Source organism: Botrytis porri (genome assembly GCF_014898465.1).
Source record: "Botrytis porri strain MUCL 3234 chromosome Unknown BPOR_008, whole genome shotgun sequence".
Classification (NCBI taxonomy): Eukaryota; Fungi; Ascomycota; class Leotiomycetes; order Helotiales; family Sclerotiniaceae; genus Botrytis; species Botrytis porri.
This window is the reverse complement of record NW_024066082.1, coordinates 976443-991109: the sequence shown is the minus strand read 5'-3', so window position 1 is coordinate 991109 and position 14667 is coordinate 976443. Positions and strand designations below refer to the sequence as shown.

Here is a 14667-nt window from a genome sequence, read left to right as displayed (position 1 = left end):
AAATCCATCCATCACCTCTTCATTTCTCAACAGCTGTGTGTCAAGCAAGCTACTAGCTAGCTATCATCCCGACACAATCCCCTCTCTTTCTATACATCCGAGTCATGAATTACCATATCTCAAGATCCTATCACGGGAGATCAACCAACATTCCACTATTCAATTATGCAATCAATACATCATAATCACCCCTCGACCCCTCCACTCTATCATCCCACCACCTACCACACGTACATACAACATACAACTCAGCCCCAATCCTCAATGACATAATTCATCTTCACCGTTAACCCCCATTTTCCCTTCCCTCTCTCCCCTCCCGTCTCTCTTCAGCCCCAGCCTCTCTTCATAACACCACACACACTATCACACTGTCACACACACCCTCAAATCCCAATCCCTCAATCCACAACAGCAAGCCAACCGTCCAACCCTCCAGCCGTCATTCCCCCCTCAAATCTCCATGCACGAAATCCATCCCAACTCTCAGCTGAAAAGCACCCTGCCCACCGCCCACCGCCCCCTTCTACCGGTACCCCTCTTGGACCCCTACCCCAACAAATATCCATCCATCCATCCTCATAACATGCATCTGTCCTATATCTGTCTCTGTACCTGCAGCTAATAGCTACATCACACCTACCTACCTATCTATCTACTCATCCACTAATACCTATCCCGATCCCGATCCCGATCCCTATCCCTATCCCTATCACTATCACTATCTCATACACCCCATCCCATCTCGCTTCTCCCGGATGGTGATCCCATCTCATCCCATTCTATGAGTTTATATGCACATGCACATGCATACATCAACACACACCCAAAAGAAAACATCAGCTGAAACCCTTACCTACCATTGATTCATTCTCTTTGTACATACTCCCTAACCCTACAACTTCCCTCCCTCCAGACCATCAAATACAAACACAAATACCAAAAGCAAGTTCACACTTCACAAAAGCGAGCACAGATATCATATAATATAATACAATCATAATTACAACCATCTCATCTCAATTCTCGCCCTCCTCTTCTTGACTCCTTCCTCCCCCGCCTCGTACAACGTTCTCAGGTCCCAATCCCCGATCCCGGATCTCGCATCAAAAGTTGGAATCTGATATATCTTTTTCAATTCTCACTCGTCTCACCTCATCCATACCTCAAGAAATCAATCAACCAGAAGAGAAAACAAAGTTTCAAAAACGAAGAAGCTAAATAGCTCACTATTACTAAACACTATAATCTTCCTCAAATGCCCAATCCTTAAGAGCCCTGCTCTCTCCTCCCCTCCCTCTCATCTTTCTTATCCCCGGGTATCTCTTCCACTCAAGAAGTAATATTACATATTTTTCCTCCCCTTCCATTTCCTCCTTCGCCCAAAAACCCTCCCCAAGATCCTGTAAAAAAAAGGAATGACGCCGTCATAATTTTCCACCCCCCCAACGATACCCCGATTTCTTTTTTCGGTCCCCTATTTCAAATACATGTTGGGGTATTGATTCGAAAAAAATCAAAAAGCAAAAAAAGGCAGAAACATCTATGTGCTAGTGGGGATATCAATTCATTATGAAACCGAAAAGAAAGCAAAAGAAATAAAGAAATATTTTTGTCGTTAATCCGTGAAATAGTGATTGTGGAGTAATGCGATTAAATTGATGAGAAGTCGATAGTTGATGTATAGAGTAAAGATATCATGGACAATGACAATGATCGAGACGAAGCTTTGTTTAGTATTTTTAGGTCGATTCGAGCCTTTTCATAAGGAAATGTTTGTTAAGGAGCGAATGCTGACAAAAGAAAAGTTGCAATGAGCGTGAGTGTCGATAGTGACAAAAATGTTGTAATAAAATAATTAAAAGAATGTGGTGCTCGTTTCGTTCTGTCATTGCCCTCGAAAATCTTCATCTTTCCACCACTTCGACTTTACGAGTCATCATGACTCACACTAGTCCTTCATGCCTCCCCAGAAGCTCTTGGTTTCATGTCAAGAAGTCTCGCGCTACCAGCACTGATTCTTCTAACATGTCCAAAGTCAACACTTGTAGCTCTGCTGATACCAGGACTATCCTCGTTGACGAATTCAGCCTGATAGCTAATACTTCTTCGGTAGCCTGGGGAATCTTCAGCAGCCTCATCCAAAAGTCCTTCGCGAGATTTGGCTCGTTCACGGTGAATTACAGTAGCATGTCTTGCCACAGCTCCCCATTTTGTCTTCTCTTCTGGAGATGGATTTTCTTTAATGCTAGCTCCATCTTCCTCATCACTAGAAGCCATGGGAAGACCGGTAGATTGACGTTTCATCATGATTTCTTCCTCGGGCCCCGGTGTAATACGGCTGAAGTATTCGTCTTCAGCAATTCCAAGTTCTTCTGAAGATTCTGATAATTCTTTGTAGCGTTGTTGTAAAGAGCTAGCAGAATCGCGTAATGGTGACAATATCATCTGTGCAGATCCCCGTTTTGAAGCTGTTTTCTTTCCAGAAAGCCATGATCCTTCGGAATCTATTGATGCAAGAGATTGGGAGATAAGGGTAGGTTGTTCGGGTGAAGGTACATCTGTTGATCTGTGACCACTTGTAGGTGTGCTATCCCGTAAACGCACGACACTGATTGGAGTATCGTATCTGCGTTGCTCCTCCAAAGATCTTCGTAAACTACCTCTCTTCTCTGGATAAGCAGTTCGTATTGGTGGTACGACATCAGTCTCAGGAGATTGTAGTCGAGAGTCCGGTGGTGAAGCTGGAAGTTCGGGTAAATCTTCTCTAAACTTTGACATCGTTCTTTTGGGGATGTTTGATGTTTGCCTAACCATTGGCGTATATCCCAAATGTGGTGGTGGCCCGGTCTGCACTGTTTCCCGTGAAGTGTTCGAGAAGGATGGTGTGGAAGTCCTGCTAAGTCTCTTGTTTCGTCTAAAGAACGATGTCCACGATTGAGAAGTTTTGGCTTCTACAGGCTGCTTGGCAGGTTCTGCCTCCACTCGCTGTTTTTTAGATGGAGAAGGTGTCCTGGATTTATCTAGGTTTACCACGTGCGAACTATTCGATGGCCCTCGAAGATGGCTCTTTGGTGAAGCAGGTAGTGAAACATTAGCTTTGCCGATAGTACCAACCTGCGCAGCTCCTAAGAATGGTACGGAACGTTCTGAAGAAGAGGTTGGGTTCTCATCGACGAATGGAGTTTCGTGCGCAGGAGAATCTTTGAGAAAGGCATCCGCAGGTCGCTTTCCTCTTCCAGAATCCCAGGTATCTGATCCTCTCCTCTTGCTTGACGTGGTTACCGCGGAAGTTCCAATGCCCAAGCCTACTACCTCTCTTCCTAGAACCCCCCTCTCCATGTTATCCGGTGGTGGTGTACCGTATCGAGCTGCAGCTGCTTCTTCGGCTTGTTGTTTCTCTTGCTTTCTTGCTAACCTTCTCTCTGCCTTCAGCTTCTCATCGACCTTCTTTCTTTCTCGCCTCTTCTGGTCTCTTTCCATGAGCTCCCGAAGCTCTCGAGCGTCTAGATCATCGGCAAGTTCATCAATTCTCTTATTGGCTTTTAGAACTTCTTCCGGAATATGTATGCGATCCAAGATACGTCGTTTTTGCGAGTCGGATCTATCTGAACCAAAACCGGTTACGCCAGGCGCGTATCGAGGGTTTTCGGAATGTCGAATGGTAGGGCGTGGTGCCAACGCATCCAATGCAGATATTCTCCATGAAGTTTGATGCTCGGAATTCGAAGATACTGAAGAACGCATCGATTCTACCGTTGGCAGTGAAATATCGGAGCGCGGGTTTTGTAAATTCCCTTTCAATCCAGTCCGCATTCTCTTGCTATCCCTCTTCATGGGACGACCAGATGATGATGCATCTGTAGCCGGTCTGCTAGGCATGAAAGAAACCATTGCTTTAATTTCCTCTTCCCTATTAAATTCTTCCTTGCGCTTTTTACTCGACTTCCGCCTTGAAAGTTCTGCAGTACCTCTTTTATGTAATGTTGGCACCCTCTGCCAATCGTTTAACCCCTCGGCCTCTTGATCTGTAAGTCCAATTGTGGTGTCTCTTCCGTCTCGACCATGTGCAGGTAAAGGAGGAACCGAGGGTCTATGCACGTCTCTAGGCACGCGAATGCTATCGTTTCGACCGGGAGAAAAACTATAAGTCCTTTGCCTTTCAGGCTTCTGTAACTTTTGCGTATCCCTCGAAGATTTTCTTCTCCTTTGAGAGTCCCTCCGGCTTCTTCTTCTCTCAATGACTGATAAAGGGTTTAATTCGGATCCATCATGCCTTCCAGGGTCCCGCTGTGTGCCAGCATCGTGCATGGTTGAGTGTTCGGAGCGAGAAGTGCTTGCCCCACTGCGCGACGCTCTGCGAGTACTTTTCCAACGGAACGGCCACAAACCCATCTTTCCATCGATGTGTGTAAGATAAAATTTATGCCCCTCTCAATATTACGAGGTTGGCACTGAGCTGTAATATATGTTGTGTCCAAACCCGCTCAAACCCTTCACGGAGCTCCAAGGTTTCAATCTAGTACCTGCACGCGTTGATCATGGCCATCAAATTGAATCTCGACCGAGTTAATGTGTGTGAGCACTGAGCACTGAGCAAGCGACTGACAGATAAAACGTTTAAAACCCCACGAGGTCCTTCCTTGTCGCAAGTTAATAAATAGAAAATTGTTTTGTGAAAGTGGATCGCGTTTTCGCTCGCATGACGTTCATTCAAGTAGTGTCTGTATACGGAGGTTCTGCTTTTGAGTTTTTTTTGTTTGGTTTGGTTTGGTTTGGTTTGGTTGGTGTGGTTGTGAATGATTTGAAAGGATTATTCTGGTGTCATTTGAGCAGAATCGGATATTAAGAGCGTTTGGCCAGACAGGCAAGACGAAAGATGGGGATGGGGATGGAGATGAATTGATCGAAATGGTCGAGAACTTTCTCTTTCTGAGATGAATTCTGGGAATTTGGGATCCTGAGGGAATGTAGTTGGCGTTGTGAGATGTGAATGGTATTTGAAATTGGGAATTCTTTTAATTGCGAAAGTAAGGGAGAAAGAAGATGAAATTGAAATGAGAAGATATGGTTGGTTGGTTGCTTTTGGTATGTGTGCCCAGGTGGGTGTTAAGTGTACGAGCGAGTGGAGTAGATATGCTGTGATATGTGTGTGGGAGAGTGAGGGTACGAGAGAGTGAATTTTCCAAGGGTTGTTCTTGTTTTTCTTTTTCTGTTTCTTTCTCTTTTCTCTTTCTTGGTAGATGATGGAGATGGGTGAATGGATGAGATGATGAGGATGATGAGGATGAATATGGATTGGGGAATAGATATTTGTGTGTGTGTGTGTGTATCGTGTGTATACCTATGGTCGACAAGGCCTGGTCTGGTCTGGCTACCTAGGTGTGTATGTGTGTGTGTGGTGTGGCTGATTCGATTGATTGATCGATTCATTGATTGTGTTCCCTTAATAAGATCTCGTCCAATATGGATTCAAGGTTATAACAAGAAGAGGTAAATTGGTAAAAATAAAGTAAAAACAGACCCAAGGGATGATGGATTGACTAAAAAATAAAATAGACCTCGTTGATCTGACGATTCTGACCTCCCTAATAATAATCATTCAGCCCCTCCTTCGTTTCTTGTTTCTCCTGCAATATGTTTATTAAGCTGTGATGTATATGTACGGAGTAGATTGTATACACTCGTAACTTTAGCTACATTAGTCATGTAGCTACCAGGTAAAGTGTTTACTAGCGAAGCACATCGTATGTATCTATGTCTGCCTGGCTGTCTGTCTGTATGTATGTATGTATGCATGTAGGAAGTAGGTATTCAATACATTGCAATACATCTTGTATCTCTTCCTCTCGTTCCCTCCTTCATTTCAACTCGATCTATCAGACTACTCAGGTATCAGCACTCAGCACATACCAAGACTCCTGATTACAATTGCCACAACACCAACTAACACATCCGGATCGATCATCTAAGTTCTACAAGCGCACGCTACTACAAGTCTACGGTACGGTGCGAGACGGAGAATGCCTCAACTTTCCCTTTAATACAATACTCATTACTCACTATTCTTCCTCCCTCAACTACACTACCTCGCTATCTTATGTAGTAGGTCGTCACATCATTCAATCATTGGCTTCAAATCTTCAAACTCTAGTTGCGAGTTACGAGATGAACCAATGTTCTTCGGAAAAAACTTGAGTCTCGAGTCTTGACCTTGACTCTTGACAGTGGACACCCTTTGAATCCACAATTCAAACCCAAGAATCCACATCTCCCCAAACTTAAATCCACAAATCAGGTACGAGATCAAGAATCGATGACATTTCATCAGATGCATCATGTATGAAAGCTCGTGAGGGAGGACCAACTCGGGCAATGAGACGAAACAAGAGAGGCAGAGGGAAAAAAATAAGAGTCAGAGTGTACGCTAATTGTGTTTTTCTTCTGAATCTAGAACGAACCTTATTAACGTCCAGGGAGTCAGGGACCTGAAGAACCCGGCTGGGCGATCAATGTATTACTAGGTAGTAGGTACCTAGGAATCTACCAATGTAGCTGGAGGGAAACATTTCAATGTTCATGCATGCATGAGGTCCCGGTCGGTTTTTGTACAGCTGTTTGATGCATGGCATAAAATTTACACTTAGGATTTTTAGTCTACCTATACCCGTGCTCGTATCCATCTATAATGATGTTAGGGCTTCTGAGGGTTCACTCTTCAGTCATTATGGGTATTGGGAGGAGACGAAAGAAAGATGGACGGTTCTTATGATTTTCTGGCTGTGATTTACAGAACATCATGTTCAATACCACCACGTATAGGCTACAACCCACATAGCACACACAAGCTATAAGCTATGAATAGAGAGTCAGTAACAGTTTCTGGGATGACGAGAAAGGGGAGTCCCGAAGGATCAAGGTACGAGAAAATATATTAATATCGATTCATGGTTGGTATCTTCCTTGTCATTTTAACATTCATGGATGATAAGTCAAGTTTGGATTCGTACATTTTTTCCCCAGGCTCATTTAAGAACGCGCCCATTTGGCTTGCCTTTAGAATAAGCCTTCAACCGCCCCGACGATACTTTTCAAGTCGTCACCCTGAATCCCGAAAAGCCTCCAAATCTGGGCATCTGGGGCGCAGGGTGACAGGTTACTTTACTTTTCTTGATGATTCCTGTCTAAATTAAGCCAATCATGCTATAGGTACATGTAGATATAAGAAACCCAAGCCTCGCTCCCTTGCTCCTCTGCTTCCTCTTAGTTTTATTGGGTGAATGAAGGGGAGTTGCCAGATAGTAATAAACGTATTCCAGTTACTAGGTAGCGATTAGCCTTGATCAATGTTCGAGAAGAGACCAAGATTTATCACGAATCACGATACCATAGTCCTCTACCCAGTAAAGCCTCACCCAACAATCCCAAATTTCTTCGTCTTTTTTCTCTAAGCGAACAACTCATCTACATACATCAATATATCAAATGCATATGCTTGCGGAGTGCATTCCTGTAGGTACGGTAGTTACATCACATCTCCAATCCGAATTGTAGTCTGACACGTAAAAAGGTAACAATGCATCAGCCAAAGAGTCGCATGCCATGCCGAAATATACCACAGTAGAAGCACAGGGACAAGGGCAATCTAATCCTCGTGGCAGTGTACAAAGTATGGCTGCATTGTGTATCACCACCACCTCATTATCAAAATTGCTTCCCTTGCACACACAATATTCGAATCAAAACACACCATGATACATCCGTGGCACAGTAAACCTTCACATTAGCAGATGCGTGATCTTCCAGAAGCTATCACGCTCCCAACCCAATTACCGTACGCAGTACACACTAGCTCTCTCCACGATCATCTCCCGTACTAATTTTGTGACCCAGCTGACCTCCCATTATCCAACAGCACGGATGAATCGATGAATCGAAGGCGTTGACGATCCCACAACCGCACGCTCGAAAATTGAAATGCAATGCAATGCATCCTCGAAGTTTGAACCCGCCACACGGGCTTCGGGCTAAACATGCTGACCTGACGAACCTGACTCCTGAGAAAGCCGAGAAGAGCGAGAAGGGATTTCCAAGATCCCACCGCTGTGGTCTGAGGAAATCCTTTTTCGCTTTTTCGTTTTCTTTCGGCGGGCTTCGAATTCGTTCAACCTCGCGCGTGCTGTGGTTTGTGGTTTGGTTGGTTGGTTTGTGTATGTGCCTATAGGGTGTAAGATTAGTTGACCCTGAACGACGAATGTATGTATTATGCACCATGTACTAATCCACCTACTACACAGCAAGCAGTACAAAGAATTAGAAGGAAGGAAGGTTCATCGAGTTATTAACTTTTGTGACGAGACTACAGACTACAGACTACATCTATATCTATATGTACATCTGCAATATATATACCCTATTAAAAATATTTGAACAATGATCTATCTATCCTCTCACATCGAGTAAACAAACACCAAACATCAAAATCATAAGATACACTACCGGTATAACTATAAACTACCTCTATAGACTCCGTATCTACTCGAGCACCACACGCTCAGAGTTTCTCGATTTCCCGTCCTTACTCTGTATCTACCTATGAAGGATGAAGTGAAGTACGGGTACACAGCTCCTCCTCAATCTATTACACTTTCCAGTCCCATCACCAATATTGACCAACATGATACCATGACGGCGTATGCTCCAAGGGCTCCAAGTATCAAACTCTATACCCGAGTCCTTGTTCCCATAAATTCCAATATAACCATAACATCACCGCCGTGCGCACCGTACCGATTCCGATATAATCCCCCACTCCCCAATCCCAATCGGTGAAATAAATGAAAAACAAACACCCAAAAATCAATAAAAACCCACCTCCCCCATTCAAAATCCCAAACTCAAACTCAAACCCCCCTCCCCCTCCCCAAATCCCAAAGCTCAGCAGCTCGAGAATCAAAACTCAATATGGAGTATTAGTTACATAGAACGCATAAAATATCTACCTACATCTTAGTAACAAAGTACCTAGGTACTCTGTACCGACCAGATCATAAAGTGCCCCCTTCCCTCTCCCGGAGCTTAATACTCGATTCCGGCCCACGCGAATTCTTGCCTCCACTTTAGGTGCAGGGTAATGTTGCCTTGTGAGCTTGTAATGTATCTGGTTGCTCTTTTCCTGTTTGGTCGTTTATCTCCGATGGGATTATTGTGTAGGGGAGGGGCTTGGCGAGGTTTGGGGGAAAGTTGGTGAAAGTTGTGTTTGGTGTAGGGAGGGAAGAGATGTGCATAGATACTCGGTGTATATAAGTGTGGTTGGTTTGCTCACACTTTTACTTGCTATCTATCTACAAAGTATGATAGAGCGCGAGAGAGTGTGTACGGAGTAACTTGGGCTTTTTGGAGGGAGGGGGAGTTTTGGAATCGGTAATTGGATAGGTCAATAGGTTGGTAGGTAGATTGGTAGGTGAGGTGGGGATATCTTCATTTTTTACTCGGGTACTTGGTAAACACAGAAGAATCCATTGTATTTGTGCGGGTGCTTATACTTGATACGAGAAAAATCACATCATCCCATTCAACATCACATCTTCACAAGATCAAATTCCAAATCATCAATCCACCCAAAGACAAACCCCAATCCCAATCATCACAAAATCAAAGACAAACCCATCCAAAAAAGTCCACCCCTCTCCCCAATGTCCAATTTCCAATGTCCAATCTCCAATCTCCAATCCACATACAATAAATACATGCATCCCTATATCCATCACCCCATCCCTATATCCCTATATCCCTATCCAGCAATTTGAACATTTTCTTCCTCCCTTGGTCTCTTCCTCCCTTTGTGATTCACTTCCCCATACGCAATATCTCGGAGATTATCTTCACACCGTTGAACTCACAGACATTCAATCATACATCATTTTGTAAATTGGACAGTACCGACTTTTTCCATCATTCGAATCGAGATTCGGTAGAGAGATTATAGTAATAGTAATAGTAATAGTAATAATAATAATAATAATAATAATAACTGGAGCAAAAAAACGTTGAAACTTTAAATTCAATTCAATATCAATCTTTTCAATTTCCATCAGGGATGGGGACGGACAGGGAATGATGTTTTTCGGGGGAGAGAAGTTTTGAGTTTGTATGTTTCGTCATTAGAGATAGTAAGTGAGTGAGTGAGTGTTACTTGTATATAATATATATTGGGAAAATTTGATAAAGGTTTGTGAGAGGAGATGGTAGGGGAGGAGAAGAGAAGAGAAGAGAAAGTTTGACATTTTGGGGTTGGGTTGAATATGTCATTTTTGGATGGGTGAGTTGATATGGATATTTGATGTTTAGATATTTTGACGTCGTGGATTTGACTTCGAATCGAGTTTTTGATGTGGTATAATATTTCATCATCAGAGACAGTGTCATATACATTGGGAAATTTGAGGAAAGTTTGAAGACAGTTTGATTCGTGGATCTTGGATCTTGGATCTTGGATGGAACTGTGATGTGATGGGTCGGTATGTCATTGTTCTTGACTTTGACGTTGATAGTTTGACGTGGATGACTTTACATCGCGTTCTACTTTTCTAGCTTGGTTGGCTTGGCCTGGCTGTTGGATGAAGTTGGTGCGATCGGCTCTTTTTTCTTCGCTCGTGTCAAATTTGTAGTGGTTATAGTGTAATCACGATATCGTTTAGTTGTAATATCTTCGTATTGGTTAAGTAACTCGGGATGTACTAGATAGAATCATGGAATTAAACTTCAACAGGAGGTTTTAGGTTGGCAGTTTGGGTAAGTATATCTTCTTTTACACAATGCACTGTCCCAATGGTAAGCGGCACAGTCATCATCAGCAAGCTTCTCGCCAATACTGATTCTTCGACTATCTTTGGACGACTTTACAATATGGTTCTAAGGTACTTGTAAGAACTAGTTGATGTTCTGTTCAATAGGAACATGATACCGCATGGTATTCTTAGGTTCCCACTGAGCTTTGAGTTTCTTCAATTTCTCCCATCTCCATGTCTCCCACCCATAGATCGCCTGTAGAGACTCATCGCCATCGGCATAGTTGACGTAGGCGTGGAGATGTTCTGGATCCTCACTTCCATCTAGCAAGTATTTCCGAAGCTTTTCACCAAATTCCTTTGCTACCGGGTCGATGTTCGAGTCAGGCGCATACATGACGTACGATGTAACCACGATATTATCATCTTGGTGCGGAAATGTCGTACTTGCTGCATCGATGGCTTTAACCGGTTGAGTCGAGTAGCCTTCGAGCAAGAAAAATGAACCAGCTATCTCTGGAACTTTGCGTAATGTTGAGTCGGTCTCGTTGTATACCTTTCTGACGCCCATCACATTGTATGATTTCAATCCGATGGGGTAGCGGAGAGATGTCATTCCGTAAGCGCATCCTGGACCATCTGCGTCTTGAAAGGTGACGACGGCAAGATCATGTAGGGATCCCTGACCCGTCTGTACACTTAGTGGTCCGATTTCATGGAATGGTTTGGCATATGTGTTGGCTATATCGGGAGAACCGTTGTTGATGATTCCGAACCACAGTACTGGCTACCAGATTGTGAGCTTTCAAATTCCCAAGTAAATTGCTCGGGGCAATGACGAACATGATCTGGATCAATCTCTGCAACTTTAATAATGTATCCCCAATGAACCAGCTCCGCTGGCTGATCTCGCAACAATCTATTCGTCTCCTCATAGAGAGCTTCAAGTTTATCCCCCGAATAAACAAAGATTTCATAAGACCACAGCGGAGCATGATCATCAGAAACACGATATTCCCACTCCACCACCAGCCCGAAATTATGTCCCGCGCCTCTAATGGCCCAAAACAAATCCGGATGAGACTTTTGAGATACAGTAACCAGTTCGCCAGGAGGAAGCAAGAGACGAGCAGAGATTACCTGGTCGGCCATGAGTCCGTATTGGCCTTGAAGCCAACCATGACCGCCTCCTAGAGTGGGCGCGGAGAATCCGACGAGCTCGCATATTCCGGTTACCGATTGGGATGTTAGAGTGTATTTTCTTGGTGGTTTGGAAAGGCTTGGCTCGGAAATGTGAATTCACCTGTTCGTTTTCTTAAACGCGTAAGAGCATCTATGACTTCTTTCGCATTTGCACCCCCGCCAATCATACCTGTCTGTCTGTCTTCTGCCAGTGTGATGTGGTTCGTCGAGCGAAAATCAATCTGGGTCGCATTTTTTGCTTGCCCGAGAGCATGGGTTGCACCGTGACCGCCGGCTCGCGCAATGTAGGGGATGGAATGCTGGTTGGCGTAGTGGACCTGTGGTTTGTGTTGGTAGATTGATTAGGTGGATGGGAAGTATATACGACGTATGTTATGTATATAGAGAGTTATGGTGGATGGGATTGAAATGAGGAGGAATACTCGTGACGTACGATTTTCTGAACGTCGGTCTCGTGGATTACTTGGATGATGAGGATGATGTGGGGACTAGAGTATTCTCGCCATCTGGCGAGGAGAGGGGGGAAGGAGAGATGAGTGGGGAGGAGAATGGTTGCGTGTGGGGAGAGGAGGGGAGTGAGGTCGGTTTGGACGGAGAGGGGGGTGGGTAGGATGGGATGAGATGGTGGGGAGTTGTTTGGTGGGGACGGAAGGTGGAAGTGAAGGTGGTGAGTTTGAGGATTGAAAGACTCGAAGGTTTGAAGATGGTGTGAACGGGATGGGGATGGAGATGAAGAAATGAAGGCCTTATAATAAGTTGTATCTCTGAAGCAGAACTAAATGTAAGGTTTTCTTGGGACAGAGAAATTCTCGGTGGCATATCTTGGATATCGCATTGTTATAACAATTGGTATATGCAAAATCGTAAATCGATAGAAACCAACTCACTTTCCCAACCGAATCAAAACCGCATAACTACCGAACAAACTTTCAGAGCCAATGTGTTGGAATTGGCGCAGTGTATCAGGGTTGATTCATATTCATGGTTTGTTCATGTATCTAACATTTAGTTTGAGCCCCTCGCATTCTTGCATAGTAATCTCACATAGCTAATGCTCACTGTTGGATTCCGCTGATCCAATCGCATGCGATGGGTGTTGTGGATTGTGATGGGGAAGTGTGAGGTTTTATTTGAGATGGGATTTGAATTTTTTGCTTCTGTTTTGGTGGGAGATGAGGATAGTTAGGTGGATTTTATTATGTATTTTGGATATTTGGAAAATAGGGAGGGAGATGTGAATATCTATGTAGATAGGTAGGTATGTAGGTAGGTACAGATAAATCTCTACGGAATTGTCATGAAATCTGTTGCTCGCTCAAGCGAAGGGCGCATTCGACGCCTTTTGATGCTATTGACACTAATTGTACTAGATAGATATTCGTGACATAGCGGGATTTGCAAAGGGATACAATACATATATATATAGGGAGTTGTTTCATAATACCGTAAATTATATAAGTTATGAATAATGATTTCGGTAACTTACATCAAATGATAATACACAATCTTCCATCTCTATCAACTATTCAATTCCATTCAAATTCCATCCTAACCGTCATCAAGGGAAAGAATTCCCAAACACACGAAAAACCAAAAAATGACAACTCTCACCCCAACCCCCAAAATCCGGCCATCCTCTTCCATTTCATGGGCACCTGTCTAAACTGGCGCTCCTCACTCCTCCCTCATCTTCCACCCCTCCTATCCCTCTCCCTCACCTCAAAATCCCCTCCAATTTCCTCCTCCAATGGCGTCAATCTTATTTCGACTCCAACAACCTCCGCATCCCCCATCACCTCCCCATCGAACACATCAATCTTACTCATCTCTCCAACCTAGAAACTCCTTTCCTCACGCCCCTCTATCCCCCGGTCTCCCTCCTTTACTCCCCATGTCAAAAAATCCTTCATCCAGGCATGGCATCATCAAACTCCCTGGGCTGGTGTACTTCCGCTCTGGTATCACTTTCCGAGGGGGGAGAATATGAACTTTTTATCCATGCAAACGGGTCTACGCGGTTACAACTTGATTTAGTGAAAGCGGCAGGGTCGAAAAGAGTCTTTGAAATGTTGTTTTCGAGTCAGTTGGTGGGGGTTTATGAACTGGGGAGAGAGAGTTATGAGTGGGTGATGGCGGTGTTGGGGTTGCAGCCCGGGGAATGTGTGGTGGTGGCGGCGCATACGGGGGATTTGAGGGGAGCGAGGAGGGTGGGGATGAGAACGATTTATGTGAGGTTAGTGGAGTGGTTTCGTTTGTATTAGGTTTTTTGTTAGGGGAGGGAAAGGATTTTGAGGGTTGAGATGTTGAGATGTTGTTTGCGGACTTTTGATTATGGGTAGGAGGTGGACGGATGATATTAGTGAGGATCAGCAGGTTATGAAAAGAGAAAATGATGCGTATTTGGAGGATATGGAGGATTTGGAAAGGGTAATTGGGGAGTTATAGGGCAGAGAAAGAGAAGAAGGGAAGAATAAGTGCGGTCTATCTTCGTTGGGAAGTTACTATAATACATAGAGCCAAGACACTTGATTGTCTGGGAACGCGAGGAGAGAAAAGGAGAAACAAGCTCAATCAATCGACTTGAAGTTTTCCCAATATCCTAACCCAATGAGTGGTTTGGACTAGAATGTTAGGGGGATTCCACAAAATTTCAGGGGAGACTTTGAGTTTTCGA

At 44.0% G+C, this 14667-nt stretch overlaps 3 protein-coding genes across 3 annotated transcripts; 1 reads left to right on the top strand and 2 right to left on the bottom strand.

The window, feature by feature from the left end:
- Positions 1–1959: 1959 nt before the first annotated feature.
- Positions 1960–4311, bottom strand: EAF01_006415 (uncharacterized protein; the record flags this gene model as incomplete). The annotated part of the gene is made up of 1 exon (XM_038914669.1): positions 1960–4311. One exon carries the CDS (start codon positions 4309–4311, stop codon positions 1960–1962), a length of 2352 nt encoding a protein of 783 aa, XP_038769624.1.
- A 6606-nt stretch (positions 4312–10917) lies between these two features.
- Positions 10918–12337, bottom strand: EAF01_006414 (uncharacterized protein). Its single transcript, XM_038914668.1, has 3 exons — positions 12094–12337; positions 11634–11980; positions 10918–11577 (listed from the first exon to the last, which is right to left on the bottom strand). The coding sequence occupies exons 1-3, from the start codon at positions 12158–12160 to the stop codon at positions 10933–10935; spliced, it is 1059 nt and encodes a 352-aa protein (XP_038769623.1). The 5' UTR covers positions 12161–12337; the 3' UTR covers positions 10918–10932.
- A 1572-nt stretch (positions 12338–13909) lies between these two features.
- On the top strand, positions 13910–14438 carry EAF01_006413 (uncharacterized protein; the record flags this gene model as incomplete). The annotated part of the gene is made up of 2 exons (XM_038914667.1): positions 13910–14226; positions 14333–14438. The coding sequence occupies 2 exons, from the start codon at positions 13910–13912 to the stop codon at positions 14436–14438; spliced, it is 423 nt and encodes a 140-aa protein (XP_038769622.1).
- Positions 14439–14667: the final 229 nt, after the last annotated feature.